Here is a 15,880-nt window from a genome sequence, read left to right as displayed (position 1 = left end):
CAAGTGAGTCTAAATTAGAAAAAATATTGAAAAGGTTTCCCTTGTAAATGTGTTGTCCTTAACCTAAAACAAGCATGGGGTGGAAATCTTTTAGAAGAACCTGAGTCAAATAATTCTCCAATGGTTTATTTTGCTCGAGCTCTCTGTTTCCGATTTACGCTACCGTTCTCAATCCTCGTTTTTATGAATCTCACTAGTTTGAGATGCTTTTAAAAAAACGTCACATGAATTTCCTGGAAAGTTGACACCATTTGCTTTGCTTACTGCTTAGCCTTGTTTAGTGGTTCGATACACTCCCAGTTCTAATGGGCCATGCAAACAATACGATTCCTCGCATTTCTATAGATCCCAAAGGAGTTTTAACAAGACTAGTAGCTTAAGTCGCCACGTTTTTCTACATCAACTTATCTGATTCAAGCATAAGCCATCAACTCTGTACAGAAAGAAAAAAGAAAACTATCTGTTAGATTTCTTGGAGGGTTCCTGACCAGAAGCTGAGACCTAGCTCTGATACCATGTTAAATTTCTTAGAGGGTTCCAACCTAAAACCAATTGACGATAGGTGGAGTAGCCTCTAGAATATATTAACCAAGCTTGGGTGGCTTGAATGAACGATGTGGGACAAGTCTAACAACATCCATCAACTTGGATTACAAACAGCAGCAGCAGCTTGAATTACACTGACCTCATCATCTGCACTGCCACATTAATGTATAGCAGATAATTCTTTGACATAGCAATAGGCTTCCATCAATATATAAAAAACCCTAATCAAAAAGTTCTAACCAATTCCCACGCCAAAATCACCCCGGCACAACAGGGACTGAATAGAAATAGCTAAAACAAAATGGCATTGATAAGTAACTAATCTACTTATTTTCGCTAATATAAGACCTTTATACACTTGTATATGGAACTTTTTGTCTACAACACACTAAGTCTTCCCCTCCACATAAATCTATTTCAGCCTTCAGATTAGGATTCCCAGTCGTGAGTTAATTGCGCCAGCTGTTTTGTTTCTTGGCATCAAAGGAGGCTCCATCGTTAAGCATGTCTTGGGCATCAGTTTCCATTCCCAGTTTGGAGAGAGCAAGAGCCTGCATGTAGAAGGCGGTGGGCCACTCCGGCAAGCACACCTGAGCCTGCATTGCATCCCTCAATGCCAGTTCCGGTTGCCCAATCATCAAGTAGGAGAGAGCTCGCCTCACAAAGATCGTGCCAGAAGGGACAGACATCATTGATACCAGCTGCATTTTTATAAGATTGGTCAGGGTCAACATAAAGGTTTTGATGTTAATCATGCTACCTAATAAGGGACTAGAAATTCATTAAACGAAGGAAGACACTCCACTTGATGAATTATAAAAGAAAGTTTTGCCAATGTTGGAGCTCGTAAATGAAGGGCGCTTGGAGGGGTAAAAGCTAAAACTTTGTTTGGAAGTTGTGATAATAAATGGGAAAAAAGAGGGGAAATAATCAATAGAGAAGGATCAGCAAAAGTTGAAGATAGATTCATAGTTGTTTTTTCTTCCTTTCTTCTCTCTTTCTTTAAGTTCCAAATGAAGGAAAACATCCTTACCCTTCCTTTTGCCTATGTTCCTTTTGCCTATATGCCAAGAGGCCTTTGGCCCAACGGCATCAAGGGTGCACTTAGGTGCTAGGAGTAAGGAGGTTAGGAGTTCAACTCCTCTAAGGTGCTAATCTAACTATTCTAAGAATACTAACTTTCACACAAGCAAAAAATAAAATAAAATGATAAACAGAAGGTAATTTACATCAAATCTTGTATTATCGTCCAAATATTTGAGTATATGAGTCTTATGAGATAATGACTGCACATCCTTATAAAATCTTGCAAGCGCTCTACATGTTATGATAATTTCCAATAAGTGTGTCAGTGTTGTGGTACGTGTGGTGGCTTCGGTTAATGGGCTCGGGTCTATAAATACACAAGGATACTGGCCTAGAGAGGTATGCCATAAAAACCCTAACCCTAGACCTAAAACACTTCTCCCTAGATCTAACTTGATCGTCTGAGGGTCACTGGGCAACCATTGCCCTAGTGACTTGTTGCAGGTCCAGCGGAAGGAGTACGGAGGAGCGGAGGAAGGATCGTAATCTGAACCACGGTAAAGATCCCATCAAATCGAACCCCTACAGTACGCATTGTCAATGCTTCTTACGTACTTTCCCTTGAAACAGACAAAAAAAAAAAGGGAAGAAAGAAAAAGAAGTCATTGGCAGAAAGGCAGTTACAATTGTCGTATTTGAAAAAGTATGGACATTCCAAATAGAACCAATAAAAATCCCACTCGGATCCTATTTTCAAAATTTCAACCACACGACTACCAAGTGGAGGGATATGTATATAGTGGCTCCAAGCTTCAGTCAATAGAATTATAGAACAATAAGTCAAAAAGCTTGACAATCATGAGTTGCAGAAGATTACATGATAATTTGGATTTGCAAGTCAAAAATAAAACTGAATGCAATCCATATCAGAACTGCCAATGTCACCACTCCAATATATGCAGTGGTTATAACTTATCATCAGAGGTTCACTACCATTCAGCTACCTCCTCCACTAAGGCTTAATGTCATGTCTATGCTATAGCAATTATGCACGGTGAGTTTCATAATATTCATGGAAGCCTCAGCTTTGTCCTCTGAGAAATGACTTGTCCAGGTACAAGTAACCCAAAAGCAAACAATATTTGCCAATTTTCAGCTTAATCCAAAAGTGCGAAGATATATTTTGCAGTAATTAAGTTCTTCGATATGCAGTGAGCAATTACTAATTTTTCCCCTTGCAACAGACCATAGAATGCAATGCAGGGCAACTAATCATCCCTAGCCGTTGACACCACACGCCACAGGGTGTCTATTGTTAGAGCATGGAACTATTTCTTTAGCATAAGAAGAGGAAATAAAAGAACGACATTTCTGACACTAAATACCATGGAAATGAGTCCCCCAGATAGAGTAAGTACATACCTTTGAATAGTAGTCAATAGCGCTCTTGAAATCTTTGTCCCTAAATGCAATATCCCCAAACTTCTTAGTATTTAGCATATCTTGTACTTGTTGAGTCCATTCTTGGAACGATAGCTACATGGGGACCACACCATAAGATATATCACATGAACGATTTATTAAGCCAAAAGAAAGAAAATAAATAAACGTCATATAATACCATTGTGAAGTATCATAAATTCAGTCATAAATGGAAGTAATGATTGTTGTGTAAGTGAAAAGTGTTTTAATGTAGCTGAGAATATAAAATAAAATAAAAAAAGTGACATGGATATTTATGTGCAAAATAACTCTCTTAGGAGTCTCTCCATAGATATGTGACCATGAAGAGAAGGCACAAACAGCATACTGATAGGGAATCCACTAACAGCCAAATAGCAAAACAGCAATATATTTGCTCACCTCATTTTCTGCACCCTCTTCGTCTTTATAACCTGTTTTAAGCAAGATGTCATGAACAGCAGTTAGGTCCATTCTGGCGCACGCCTTGCCGAGAGGAGAAAGCATGGTTGGAAGCACCACTGTAGTCTTTGTCAGACCCATCAACACATGAGATGCAACCTACAAAAAATCATGAAAATGAAGGACATTTTAGTAAAGCTAAGAGACATAAAGACAAACCAACCAATGCAAGAAACAACTCAGTATTTACTGTCCCAATCCAGTTTTCAAAACTAAGTTTCACCTCTTTCTGCTTCTGAAGGGGTGCTACAGCTGTGAGAAGGAACTTGATATCTGGTCGATCTCTGGCTTCGTATTGAAGACATTTTGAAGCAAGTTCAACCAATGCAGTTGCATCTTCATCAACGTATTGTCCTTCCAAGGATGAATCCATCAGCAGCAAAGCGTTTTTCCCCCTTATCAAATCTAGTGCCTGGAGAAATAAAAGAACAGACACACTTCAATGAAACCACTTTTAGCAACATTGAGCAGAGATCTTCTAATGTGGTGAGCTAAAGAATAAAGGGAAGAGGAAGAGGAAGCACACAATATTGCAAAGTACAAACCAAATAATAAGACAGTGCGCCATCAAGCAATTAAATCTTAACTTCATGAACACAAGTGTACACGGAGACTTCATTTTGCTTCAAATTAGTGGCTCAGCTTCTATAACCATTTTGAGTTCCACTAAAATGCTCATAAGTTATAAAGTGCAGCTTCTTAACCTTTCTCTGGTTCAGCTTCGGTGTTTCAAAGGCAAAAGTCACCCATAGAGATCCAGCAGTTTCAATACCAAAAGAATCGCCGTCAAATGGCAAAAAGATATGCCTATGTGTTTTAATTCCAATGTTTTAGATCAATCGCTGTTCTCTGATTGCTAAGTTACATACACAACGAAGGTTGAGCTATGTATGTAAATTGTAATGGCATACATATAAGAGTCCTACATAGAAATAATGAGAATATTGATACTCTTCTACAAGTATAGTTCTATAAAATAGATATGTAACCTATAATTTTTTTACACAGAATATATACAGAAACTAAAGTTATCATTTCAAAACATATTTTGGAAAACTGAACCTTTGTTTTGACTATTGTAGAAGCTCCTACCATGCCTTGTAGAAGTTTTTGTTCTTGCAAAGTAAAACAAAAAAACTCATGCTCTTATCCTCTCTCTAACTATATTTTGTCATTCTAAGATATTTCAAATGTGATATCATAGTCATTGAAAGGTTTTCTTGTACAAGTATGACTTCATGTGATAAGAAACCAAATATGGCATAGCATTTGTACAGAACACTACATGAGATCCAATAGGCTCAACGCCATAATTGACGTCTCTGAGTAAACTTGCAAGGGCAAAATCAGGTTCTAAGGGGAAAAAACTTTACACCAGAATAGAAAACTATGCGTGCCTGAGGCCCAACTTCATATTTGATGGTATGCCTGTTTCTCTATCCACGAAAATGCCTGTTTTCTATCCCCATCAATACCACGCAATACAGAATAGTGCCACCATCCAACCTTTCTTCTCTCTTTTCAACCAGCAAACACTAGCCCAACAACAGCTTTAAATTCTAATTGCCATCACCCAGCGAACCCCAAAAATTGCCAACATTTGAAACATCAGAATGTATCAGCAGGTTTCCGCTGTCTCTTCCCCACTATGACTTATGCAACATCTGTAGCATATGAAGCTTCCTTTTACCAATTGGGTACAGGTTCTTCTCAATTTAAATCTATGATCACTATGATACCTGGAAAAAAAACCTATACTTAACTCTTTAAACAGCACTATGATATATGAGTGCTTTTTAGAATACTTCTAAAATACTGCTTAATCCTTGAATTCAAAGAAGGGCTCAAAGTTCCATGATGCATGCCGATCCAAAAAACAAAAGTTCCATGAAGCAGGTGAAGACTTGCAGCTGTACATAGAGCTGATAGGCTGATCAACAAGGATCTTTATAATTTAGGCACATCAACGGTCAACCACAAAAACACAGATTAGAAACCTCAAGCAACTACCTCAAAACCCAAGTTCAGTCTCAATATTTTTTGAACCCACCTAGCTCATCGAGGAATCTACATAGAGCTGATCCGCTGATCAACAATGATCTTTATAATTTATAGGCACATCAAATGGTCAACCACACAAACACAGATTAGAAACCTCAAGCAAGTACCTCAAAACCCAAGTTCAGTCTCAATATTTTTTGAACCCACCTAGCATATCGAGGAACCTATTTCTCTAAAAGACAGGAAAAAACTCATAATTAAACTTAATCCAGGTCATACTTTTAAAAGGCGCGCCTAGGCCCAAGGCTCAATCTTGGCGCTGGAGGGGGCCCAAGAGAGGCGACTTGACAAAGGCGATGCCTAGCAACCGAGGCGTGCACCGGATGAGCCTCTTTCAATTCAAACCGACTTTTGATTTTCGAGAACAAAAAGGTAACTAAGGTCTTAACCTAAGGGCTAAACGATGCAATTGAGACAACTAAACACTCTTAGGCTCTATTTCTAATATTGGATGATTGTCATTAATTGAACTTGACATTTTAGTTCTTCTGTATGCTAGAATTGTTGACTATTTGGCATCTGGTAGATGATTTTATGGATGTCTACATGGTACAATTTATAAACTTCATTTAAATTGTTATTTTTCTGGGAAAACTGAAAAGTTGGTGTATGCCATGTTTGCTATTTCTTCTCTCCCAAGTGCACCTTGCTTCATTATGATCCTTGCCTTACACCTTGCACCTAGACCCCAAGAGACCCGTGCGCCTCTCACCCTTAACAACTATGAGACTGACTCGGGTGTTGGGTTGCTGGCTTGCTGCACCCATCTGCTGCGTTTAGGCCCCAACCTATAATTACTAGGCAAGGGCCAAGTTGTGCATCCACTTTTATATTCATGCAAAGCATTTTAATCCCTCAATGTCCCATAAGCAAGAAAATTGGTCATCCAAAACTTCCCCTCCTGCCAGAGCTTCAATGCATTGTCCCATTCATATATTTTGAAAGCTAATTTTACCAGGATGGTAACACATCATGAAGATAAAGAAGAATCTTAAAAGAAAAGGAAACAATTGAAATCGCATGTGTAACAGAATGAAATAGTACATGGCTTGGAGGGATATGCTTTCCACTCAAGAGGTCCAGCAGAACAGTTCCGTAACTGTAGGCCACACTTTCTGGAATGACCCTACCTGCAAAATGTCGTCATCCAAATCATATGGACTGGATATAAGGTGATAAATCCCAAATAACATCCTAGACCAGAATGGCATCAGTTTAATCACCAACAAGCTGAGGAGGAATAATAACAGAAAGAGAAACTATGGCCTCATCAGAAGGCTCACAGGGGACCACTGGGAGTAAATACACTCCAAAACATGTGCCAATTAACGACTCTTTTTCTGATCTGTGGTTATACGGAAAATACACATAATTCAGTGATCCAAAATAGAAAGCAAATCATGTGGACCTACCAGTACGCAAAAATTCTGGTGGAGTATAAGCAAGATTTGTGCTATAACTTTTCCCATCTCGGCTATTTTTCATAAGCCCAAAACTTGATAATCGGGGGTCACCGTCCTGAAATTTTATCATGAGTTCAGCAAAAACCAAATAAGCTCAAAATGTAAATGCCAAGAAACATGAACGTAACATACTTGCTGCTAGATGAAACAGGTAACCAAGTAGACTTCATGGTGTAAACAATGAACGGAGGTATGACCTTTGTCATATTCGCGAAGAATGAGCATTAAGAGTGAGGAGACAAACATTTCACATTTGTAATCCAGACAAGAAGAATTTTGTCCATGAACATAAATGAAGCTATCAAAACATTATTGACTCAATGAGAATTGCCAGCTTGGTAATAAATTCCCTCTCCCATCTCCTTTCCAGTTCACGTAAATCAATAAATACTACTAGAAAATCAATGTTTATCCAAATTTTTTGGTAAACAACTTGTCAATTTTCATAAGAAAAGCCATCACTTTTAAGCACAGATAAGGGGGAACATAAACTATGTAATTTCTTTGTGTTCAAATATATGTAAGACACACAATCCTTACATAAAAGCCTACTTAAGCATGTGCCTGCCCAAACACGCAAGTGTATCAGTGTGCAGACATATTGTGAATAGGAAATATTATAAGAAGTAAACAAGGCGTATGTATGACTTCTAGCAAAATGAAACAACACATTGAATGCTAAACAGAAGTGGGAGTGGGAAGATTTGAGCTTTAAACAATGATTGGGTAGCTAAGGGTGGGGATTGATGGGTAACATTCACTCTTTTGATTATCCTATTAACTTCTCAGTTTCTTTTGAAGGATTCCTCTCCTCCAGCTGGCGTGTATCTTTGAGCTTCCAGTATCAATGGCACATGTTCCAGTGTCCTCATAAATATTATATTCAAAAGTAGGTATTTGTGAAAATAATATACTGAATTAGAGTCAATAGGCAACTGGCAGAATGCTTTAAGTCTCAAACACCAAGAACATCACCCAACAGAAAATTTATCGCATAACTAGTCTTCAATGAAGTAACAAGTCTCATGAATGTCAAAAAAAAACCAAAAAGTCCTGCTGCCATCTTTTCTCATCCGCAGAATCGCTTAGATTATTCTCAAAGTCATCTTGTAAATCTATTGTTTCATGCCTCCACAAGCTACTTCTCCAACAGATTGCTCTGAAGGTGCTTACGCAACAATAAGGCCAAGCTTCTTGTAGTCCTAATCTTTGCTTCCTAAAATGGGTCAACTGCCAAGGTAGGAGTCTCTCTTTTATCATGAGCAAGCAAGAGTTTGAGACTATTACGGAAGAAATGGACATGTTTTGCATCATATTTTTGTCAAGGAACCACTTCCAAACTGAAACATTACACACACCCAAATTTAGGGGTGAAAATATAACCGAGACAACCAAACCGACTGGAAAATTCAGGGTTCGGTCAATCTAGTTTTGGCCCCAGTCAGTTTCGGTTTTTGAAGAGTAAAATTAATAATCTTCGGTTGGGTCTCGGGTACCTGAAAATACTCCAAACCGAACTGAACCGAATATATATATATATATAGGACCAATTTAACCGATAGGGGTTTTGGTATTTTAGTAAGTCTTACTTTTATAGGGGTTTTGATGTTTTAGATGTCTTGAAGCTCAACCTAAAAAAACCCCGACCAAACTGAACCACCCCGAACCGATTGCAGTCCACCGAATACTTTCATCAGAATCGGTTTGCATCATTTCTAGATCGAACCGATCAATTCGGTCTGCCATGCCCAAAATCCCCGACCAAACCCAACCGATTTCACCCCTACCCAAATATCTCCTCCAGCACTTCAAAAGCATGAGATTCAAACCATGGAATTGAAAGGAGAGTTCAAACCATGGAATTGAAAGGAGAGCTCATAGCTGAACAATCCCTAAAATAATATGACTAAGAACCCCAAAGTGGGGAGTCCACATTGCTAACACTCAAGTATTCATATGTCAGAGAGTCAAGGATTGCAGATAAGACGGTCCTTTTAGGACTACTCGTCATTTTCAAATGTGTACCTCATCGAAAAGAACTCTGTAAGCATTTAAATCATGATAGATTTTCCTATTTTCAGCATTGCAATGATCAAGAGCTTGTGCAATATGGTATGCAACTCTCACACGCATTTCCCATGGCAGAGGTTGTTTATCCCCTACAATAAATAAGTTAGGAATGTACTATTAAAATCCAAAAGATAAAAACAACACATCAAGCAACAAAGACGAAAACAATCGAAATCCAACAAACAAAAAACAGAATTTGAACCTGCAGCAAAAGTCATCAGGCTCTCTATTTTGTACGAGAATGAAGACAAAAAGTTCAACAAAGAGTATGGAGACAAGATTTTAATTACTTAACAACGCAAATGTGCATGTATATGCAATGTACCAAATTTGTGAAACATTTCAGCAGTTTTCTACATCCACAATCTAAATCTTCCTCTACAAATATGTAAGGTCCAAATACGTTGAAGGTTAACAGGAGCTGAATCTCATTTACCAATATGCATTAGGAGAAGTAACAATTTTAAACAACTCAAAACTGCTTCTCGTCAATCAGAATTGGCTTAAGGAACTAACCAAGTAATTGATTCCCTAAGCTGGAGTAAGAAAACACAGGAAGAAACAGAGCAGAAACTTTTCAGAGTAACCAACAGGAGTTTTTTTAAGAAGACGCAAAATATTTGACAAAAAGGAGATTTCCACTGTCTTTTAGAACTTTTCCAAAGTAAGCATGCTTCATATTTCACATTTCTACATGACAATTGACAAGAACAACGAGCACCAGGGCAACATGCAATCCAAAGTTAAGCCTTTTTGTAATCCAACTGTAAGCTTGACAAAATATAAATCTTAACAGAAGTTGTTTTCTCTTGAGGGTTAAGAAAACTATTTATCAATTACTGAGAGTAAGCATAAGAAATCATGCGTATACGAATACACACAAACAACATATAAAGAAGATCATCGACACCGATCAAAAAAAAGAAGAAGATCTTCGACTTGTACACACACCCATACATAAAGATTTATAAAGCAAGCACAGTAGAAAGCGATTAGGAGTCATACAATGAAAGAGATGCTTTGAGAGTGTATCATGAGGCATGTATTCTGCCACCAATAGACGCTCATCTCCCTCAGCACAACACCCAATTAAGTTCACCAATCTCTTATGACGAACCTTGCCAACTCCAGCAGCTTCAACCTGAAAAATGATGTGGTTCAGCCGTTCAGGAAGAGAAAAGTAGCATTTCCAAAAGTAACCCAAACCAATATGAGTCTTACAAGGAATGCAAAACGAAAAGGTACCAAGCAAAACCAAACAATGATGAATAAAGCCTACGAAAAATCATAAATTAATACTTCATATATCAAAAATCTAGAGGGTCAATATCTGCATTGCAAGATGAGAACAACAGAAAGAAATACACCCTCCATGCCGTAGTGTTTGTCGCTCCAGCGAGTTTCAACCTTATGAAACGAAAATGCATTTAAGGGACTAAAGTTCACATCATAATATATAAATTTGCAAGCTATTCAAACATGTTGTATTGATTCGTAAGGCACTCAACATTGCCCCCTTTTCCCTACTTCTGGAAGTATTCATATCAATTTGCAAGGGACGGTTTGGAGAAACAAAACATTCTTATGCTTTGACTTTACATTATTGATACACCCTCCATCCGACAATGTTCGTCCCTCTCGTGAGTTTCAATCTTTTCAAGAGATGCATTTAAGGGACTAAAACTTGAATGAAAATGCATAAATTTGCAAGGGATACAGATATATGGTATTCGTGAATCATTTGAAAGGCACTCAACATTACCCTTCTGTGTATGCATTTTTGGGACATCCCATATTCTAAAGATTGACAAACAATATGGGACCGAGTAAATAAGATAAGAGTACCAACACACCAAAAATACATAACATCAAAAGACTAATATTAAGAGGTGCTTAAAATATTAAGTATGACGCAATATGATTATCAAACCTACTTAATTTCCTATCACTTAAAGGTTAATACATTCAATTTTAGGTGCTGAATTAGGTTATCAAACCACCTCTAAATCCAATGACTACAGAGATGTATCCACAATCTCATTCATCGACGATACTAGAACAAACCCAACTGGAATTCAGTATCGTAAAGCCAAAGAAACCCTAAAAATTTTGTTTTCGCTATATTATGACATAAGTTGAAAACCCCAACAAAACAAAATCATTCAAATCCACATGTCCACAGTCCACAGACTCGCAATTTAAAACCAACCTGAAACCAAATCCAGATTGAAAGACAACAATAACATAGGAAGAATGCTCAGATGCACTAAAACAAACTAGTCAACCACACTCTCGCCCAAAAGAAAAGGAGCAAGATGGCTATTATTTAGACTCTGAGCATAATCAATACTATCGAAACCCACTTAAAAATACTAATCCAAACAGAAAAAAATCTAACAAACCCATTTAGAGCATCTCTAATCCTTCCCCCATTTTTCTATCCACTCTCAAGATTTGAGGAAAACACTTAAAACCCATCTCCAATGGCATACCCTTTTGCCACCCTTTTTCTTACCTAAATTAAAGGAAACCCAAATCCAAACTATTTCTCTCAACGCGTCTTCTAACTTTCTTATTATTCGCACATGCACCATTTAGACCCAAATTTTGGAGGGAAAACACAAAAAACAATAGATTTGGGTAAAAATAAGGGTTTAGATTGGAGAGAGCATCCCCAAATGGACTGGAAATGCTTAAATAACCAATAAAAAAGTACTGCGCAAAATTACCACAAACTGCTGAGGGTCAGGCCAGGACTGCTTGGAGAAGCGTTTAATGGCTACATATCGGTTGTTCCTCAGCTTCCCTCTATAAACAACATTGGGAGCTTTCTCTCCACTCTCCGACACTATCAATTCACTGTTGAACCCATTGGTAGCAGTTCGAAGCTCGGACAAACCAAACTCCTTGAATGCAGGCACCTGATTTTCTTGATCCAACTGATCTCCATTAGCTTCACCCACATTCAAAAAAAAATCAGCTAAACAAATGGGAACCATACATTGATTATAACCTGAAGTATATGACATAAGCAGAGTTATGCTATACAATGGATTCACCTGGATCTGGTTTGGAGTCGGGTTGAGAGGGTTCTTTGTCTGGGGACTGAACGTTGGCGGTTTTCGACTGAAAACAGCCCATTCTTGCATTCTACATACACAGGAAAGAAAATACTCTCTCTCTCTACATACACAGGAAAGAAAATACTCTCTCTCTCTCTCTCTCTCTCTCTCTCTCTCTACAATGGTAGTTGGAGATGGGAACGAAGGGCCGATTTGGACTTTGGAGGGTCAAATGGGGCTTTGTTTTAATTAAAACTTGTGGGGTCTGAGGAGAGAAAGAGAGAGAGTGGGCCGTCTGGGGAGGTGAGTAGAGCACTCAGAGCAGACCTTACATGATAGGCTGATGATGACCACGTGAAGAGAGAGAGAGAGACGCTCTGTTTATTACTCCTACTAGTTTAGGTCCGTAAATCTGCAAGCAGCTCCATGGAGTATTTTATAGGAGTATTCTACGAAAGTATGGAATCAGCTTTGTTCTGTTTAGCTTGTTCTGTTTCCGCAATCAATTTTGCAAAAGATTTTCAAGCTTCCTATTCTACAACTCGAGTACAATAAATAAAGACAGGTACATTATCTTTTTACATTGTATATTATATTTTATGTGAAGTTCATTTCGGATTTTAAAAAAAATACAAAATAGTACCGATAAATTTTAAAATATTATTTTATGGGTTCCTATAAAAAATTAGCTCCAACGGATATCGGTAAGTACTACTTCTAGATTAGTAAGGGATTTTTTACGGAGCTTTTACCCCTACGAATCCAGAAATAATACTTACTGATATCTGTTAGAGCTGATTTTTTACAGAGTTCCATAAAATAATATTTTAGAATTTATGGATATTTTTCTATTTTTTTTGGGACTCGGAATAGACCCCACATAAAATGTAGTGTATGTAGTATCTCTCCTATAATATTCGTAATTATTTTGGGTAATGATATTTCGCAACTCCCTTTCTTTAGAAGCACACCATATTATTTATTTATTTATTTTAGCGAAATAATTAAACATAGAAGTTTTATAAATAAAATGGGGAAATCTAGTAGTTATGTAAACAATCACCAAACAATGGTTTTATCATTTTTTTCCGGGGCAATAATACATCTTTCAAATAATAGTTATATCCGTGCCACTATTATGCATTAACCCCGTTCCGCTAAGATTCTTATTTTTTAAGTACTTATTTTTTGATTTACAAGATATACCATTCTCTCTAAATTCATCATCTTTAATTTGAAAAGTAAGTACATCTTTACTTTAAAAAATAAATATTTATTTTAGTTAGTGAAACGGAACATAAATTGTCCCGATTAGTAGGCATTACTCTACTATTTACTAAGAGCATCGGTAATTTTTTGTTAACTAGTGTGTTAATTGTGTGTGCTAAAATTTAGCAAACAAAAATGTATTTTTTGTGCCACAATGCTTATGTGTTAGAGTGTGCTAAATCTAGTAGTGTGCTAGCATGTGTGTTGAGTTTGTCATAGATGCTAGCAAACTATAAGTGAGTCTTACCTCTATACTTCAAGCTTCAACCACAAAATATAGTAAATATCTACCAATACTTCTAATACATACCTGTGAGATTCATTTTGATCCTAACAAATATTTTAACGCATAAATTTACCAAATTCATTATGGATGCTCTAACACATTATTATGTTATCAATGTCTAACACATATTTGTAGAACCCATTTTTATCCCAATATATCTTTTAACAAATATTTTAACACACAAATATATCAAATCCACTGCGGATGCTTGTATTTATCCATTTTCCGTACCATTCTATTTTATAGATTCCATATTTCATGTACCAAAAAAGATTACTCCACAGAAGACAGGTAGTCAATTCGAGGGAGACATGAAAAAAAGGACTGGACTTTTTTAGGCTAAAAGTGGAATCATAATAAAACCTCTTTACACCAAACGACATTAATAAAAAATCTGCAATCTTTTATGGTTTCTGATCCGTATGCCTTTTTACCCAACTTTACGGCTCTGGATGTTGTATAAATGGGTATGATGATTGGATTTGATATTTATGACTTGATACATTTGGTATATCATAACACCAAAATGACTCTCCCTTTCTTTGTTCCTTTACTGAGATTTTTCCGTACCCGAAGGCACGGCGCAACGTGAGATCTAATTAGTAGTAATTGTGCAATTAATATTGTTTGAAAGAGAGAGAGAGAGCCGTAGAATTTATGGAACAAATCAATGGTTATGATTTATAGAGACATAAAATTCAAAAACTGTTCTCCCTTATTATGTAGATGGGTTTTTTATTTTAAATATAGAGCATTATGGGCCAGCTTGCACGCACCTCGAATTAATTCCTACAATTTCTCCCACAACACGATTACGTGTGGAGTAAGGTGACTCCAAAAATTATTAGCAAGGAAAATTGAACTTGAAATTTTAATGGAACAAATACTTAAGTCTCAAGCCAAGATCACTTGATCAACTCTTGAGGTTCTTTATTCCTTATGTTGGTCCCTAAATGACACTTTAATGCCTCAATTCTAACTTCCACAACTGATGATCCTATCCGTTTGATAACTTAGGCGTTTAGGCTAGTTTACACATTCGTCGATTCATCGTGGGGACCAATCCTACCGTTGACTTGCGAAAGCTTCAATTAAAGCAAAAGCAAAACATCGCATGGGCTACCCCCAAGGAATTGATAGCATATGAGAGTTTCAAATCTAACATCATAAGAGGGAACAAACTCTTGACTCTTAGAACTTGAAAAAATAATTGTTTGAATTTTGAAGAATAGAGGTGAATGTTGAGGTTTGGAATGAGTTTTTTTTTTTTTTTCCCCTAATAGACGTAGAAATAGACTATTTGGCTATAGTTAATTTGAGTAGGAGAATCTTTAACACTAATTTTTTTGATAAAATATTATGCATTATTTTGATGCTATAAATATGGAGGTGAGAACATAATAGGAGTATTAGAGTAGGGGATTGGGTTAAAGTTTTCATACATAGTACTCCTTGCTTACTATTAGTAATAGTGTAGCTCAGTATGGATGACAACGGTACGGTTTGGTTCGGTTATTGACAAAACCAAAACATATACCTAACATCAAAACAATAACCAAAATCGGCTCTTTTTCATTGTATCTAAACAATAACCAAAACCACGGTTACCTGTTCGGTTCTTCACTCAAATTGGTGGTCAAAATTTTTAATAGAGTTAGTACACAACCAAATATTGAAGGTTTCACCCCTCCTCTTTGAAAACTTTTTCTCTCTAAACTTTTTATGAGCTGGCCATGTCCTCCCCCATCCCTTCTCTCTCTCTCTCTCTCGTGTGTAGTTGTTATATTTATTTACTCCTATTTATTTTTTTTGTTTTAGCTTGCAACCATTCCTATCCAAGGTTTTTTTAGGTGGTGGATGACATATTGCGGCAGATGTACTGCTTATGGTGGTTGGGAGGGCTCCGTAGATGACCCAAGGTTTGGTGGCGAGGAGTTCTTGAAGCGCGAGTGGACTTATGATACGGAGATCGTTGGTGATAAGGCTATGAAGTTAGACCGAGTGGATGAAATGGGAGATTACTCCGAGGAGAAGGAGAAGGAGTCGGTTTGGCCTGTAGAGTTGTAGATCTGCTGGGATGTTGTTTGAATAGATGCGGCGGCTATTTTTAGGGGGTGCTTTTGGGTGCGTTTTAGGGCTGGTTTATGGGCTTATTTGGGGTGTTTTTGCGGTGT

General features: G+C 37.2%; 1 protein-coding gene and 1 long non-coding RNA gene across 2 annotated transcripts; both read right to left on the bottom strand.

Annotated features, from left to right (window-relative positions):
• Positions 1-626: 626 nt before the first annotated feature.
• LOC131318658 (serine/threonine-protein kinase BSK2) lies at positions 627-12,326 on the bottom strand. The gene is made up of 11 exons (XM_058348579.1): positions 12,308-12,326; positions 12,149-12,274; positions 11,819-12,042; positions 10,095-10,230; positions 9,045-9,178; positions 6,969-7,074; positions 6,601-6,686; positions 3,719-3,907; positions 3,436-3,594; positions 2,995-3,108; positions 627-1,247 (listed from the first exon to the last, which is right to left on the bottom strand). Exons 2-11 carry the CDS (start codon positions 12,228-12,230, stop codon positions 996-998), a joined length of 1,482 nt encoding a protein of 493 aa, XP_058204562.1. The 5' UTR covers positions 12,231-12,274; positions 12,308-12,326; the 3' UTR covers positions 627-995.
• Positions 7,792-8,968, bottom strand: LOC131318666 (uncharacterized). Its single transcript, XR_009197771.1, has 2 exons — positions 8,576-8,968; positions 7,792-8,515 (listed from the first exon to the last, which is right to left on the bottom strand). It is a non-coding gene; the product is annotated as an uncharacterized LOC131318666 (long non-coding RNA).
• Positions 12,327-15,880: the final 3,554 nt, after the last annotated feature.

This window comes from Rhododendron vialii, chromosome 1a (genome assembly GCF_030253575.1).
Source record: "Rhododendron vialii isolate Sample 1 chromosome 1a, ASM3025357v1".
NCBI classification, from domain to species: Eukaryota; Viridiplantae; Streptophyta; class Magnoliopsida; order Ericales; family Ericaceae; genus Rhododendron; species Rhododendron vialii.
The sequence above is the reverse complement of the archived record's forward strand: the minus strand, read 5'-3'. Positions and strand labels throughout refer to the sequence as shown.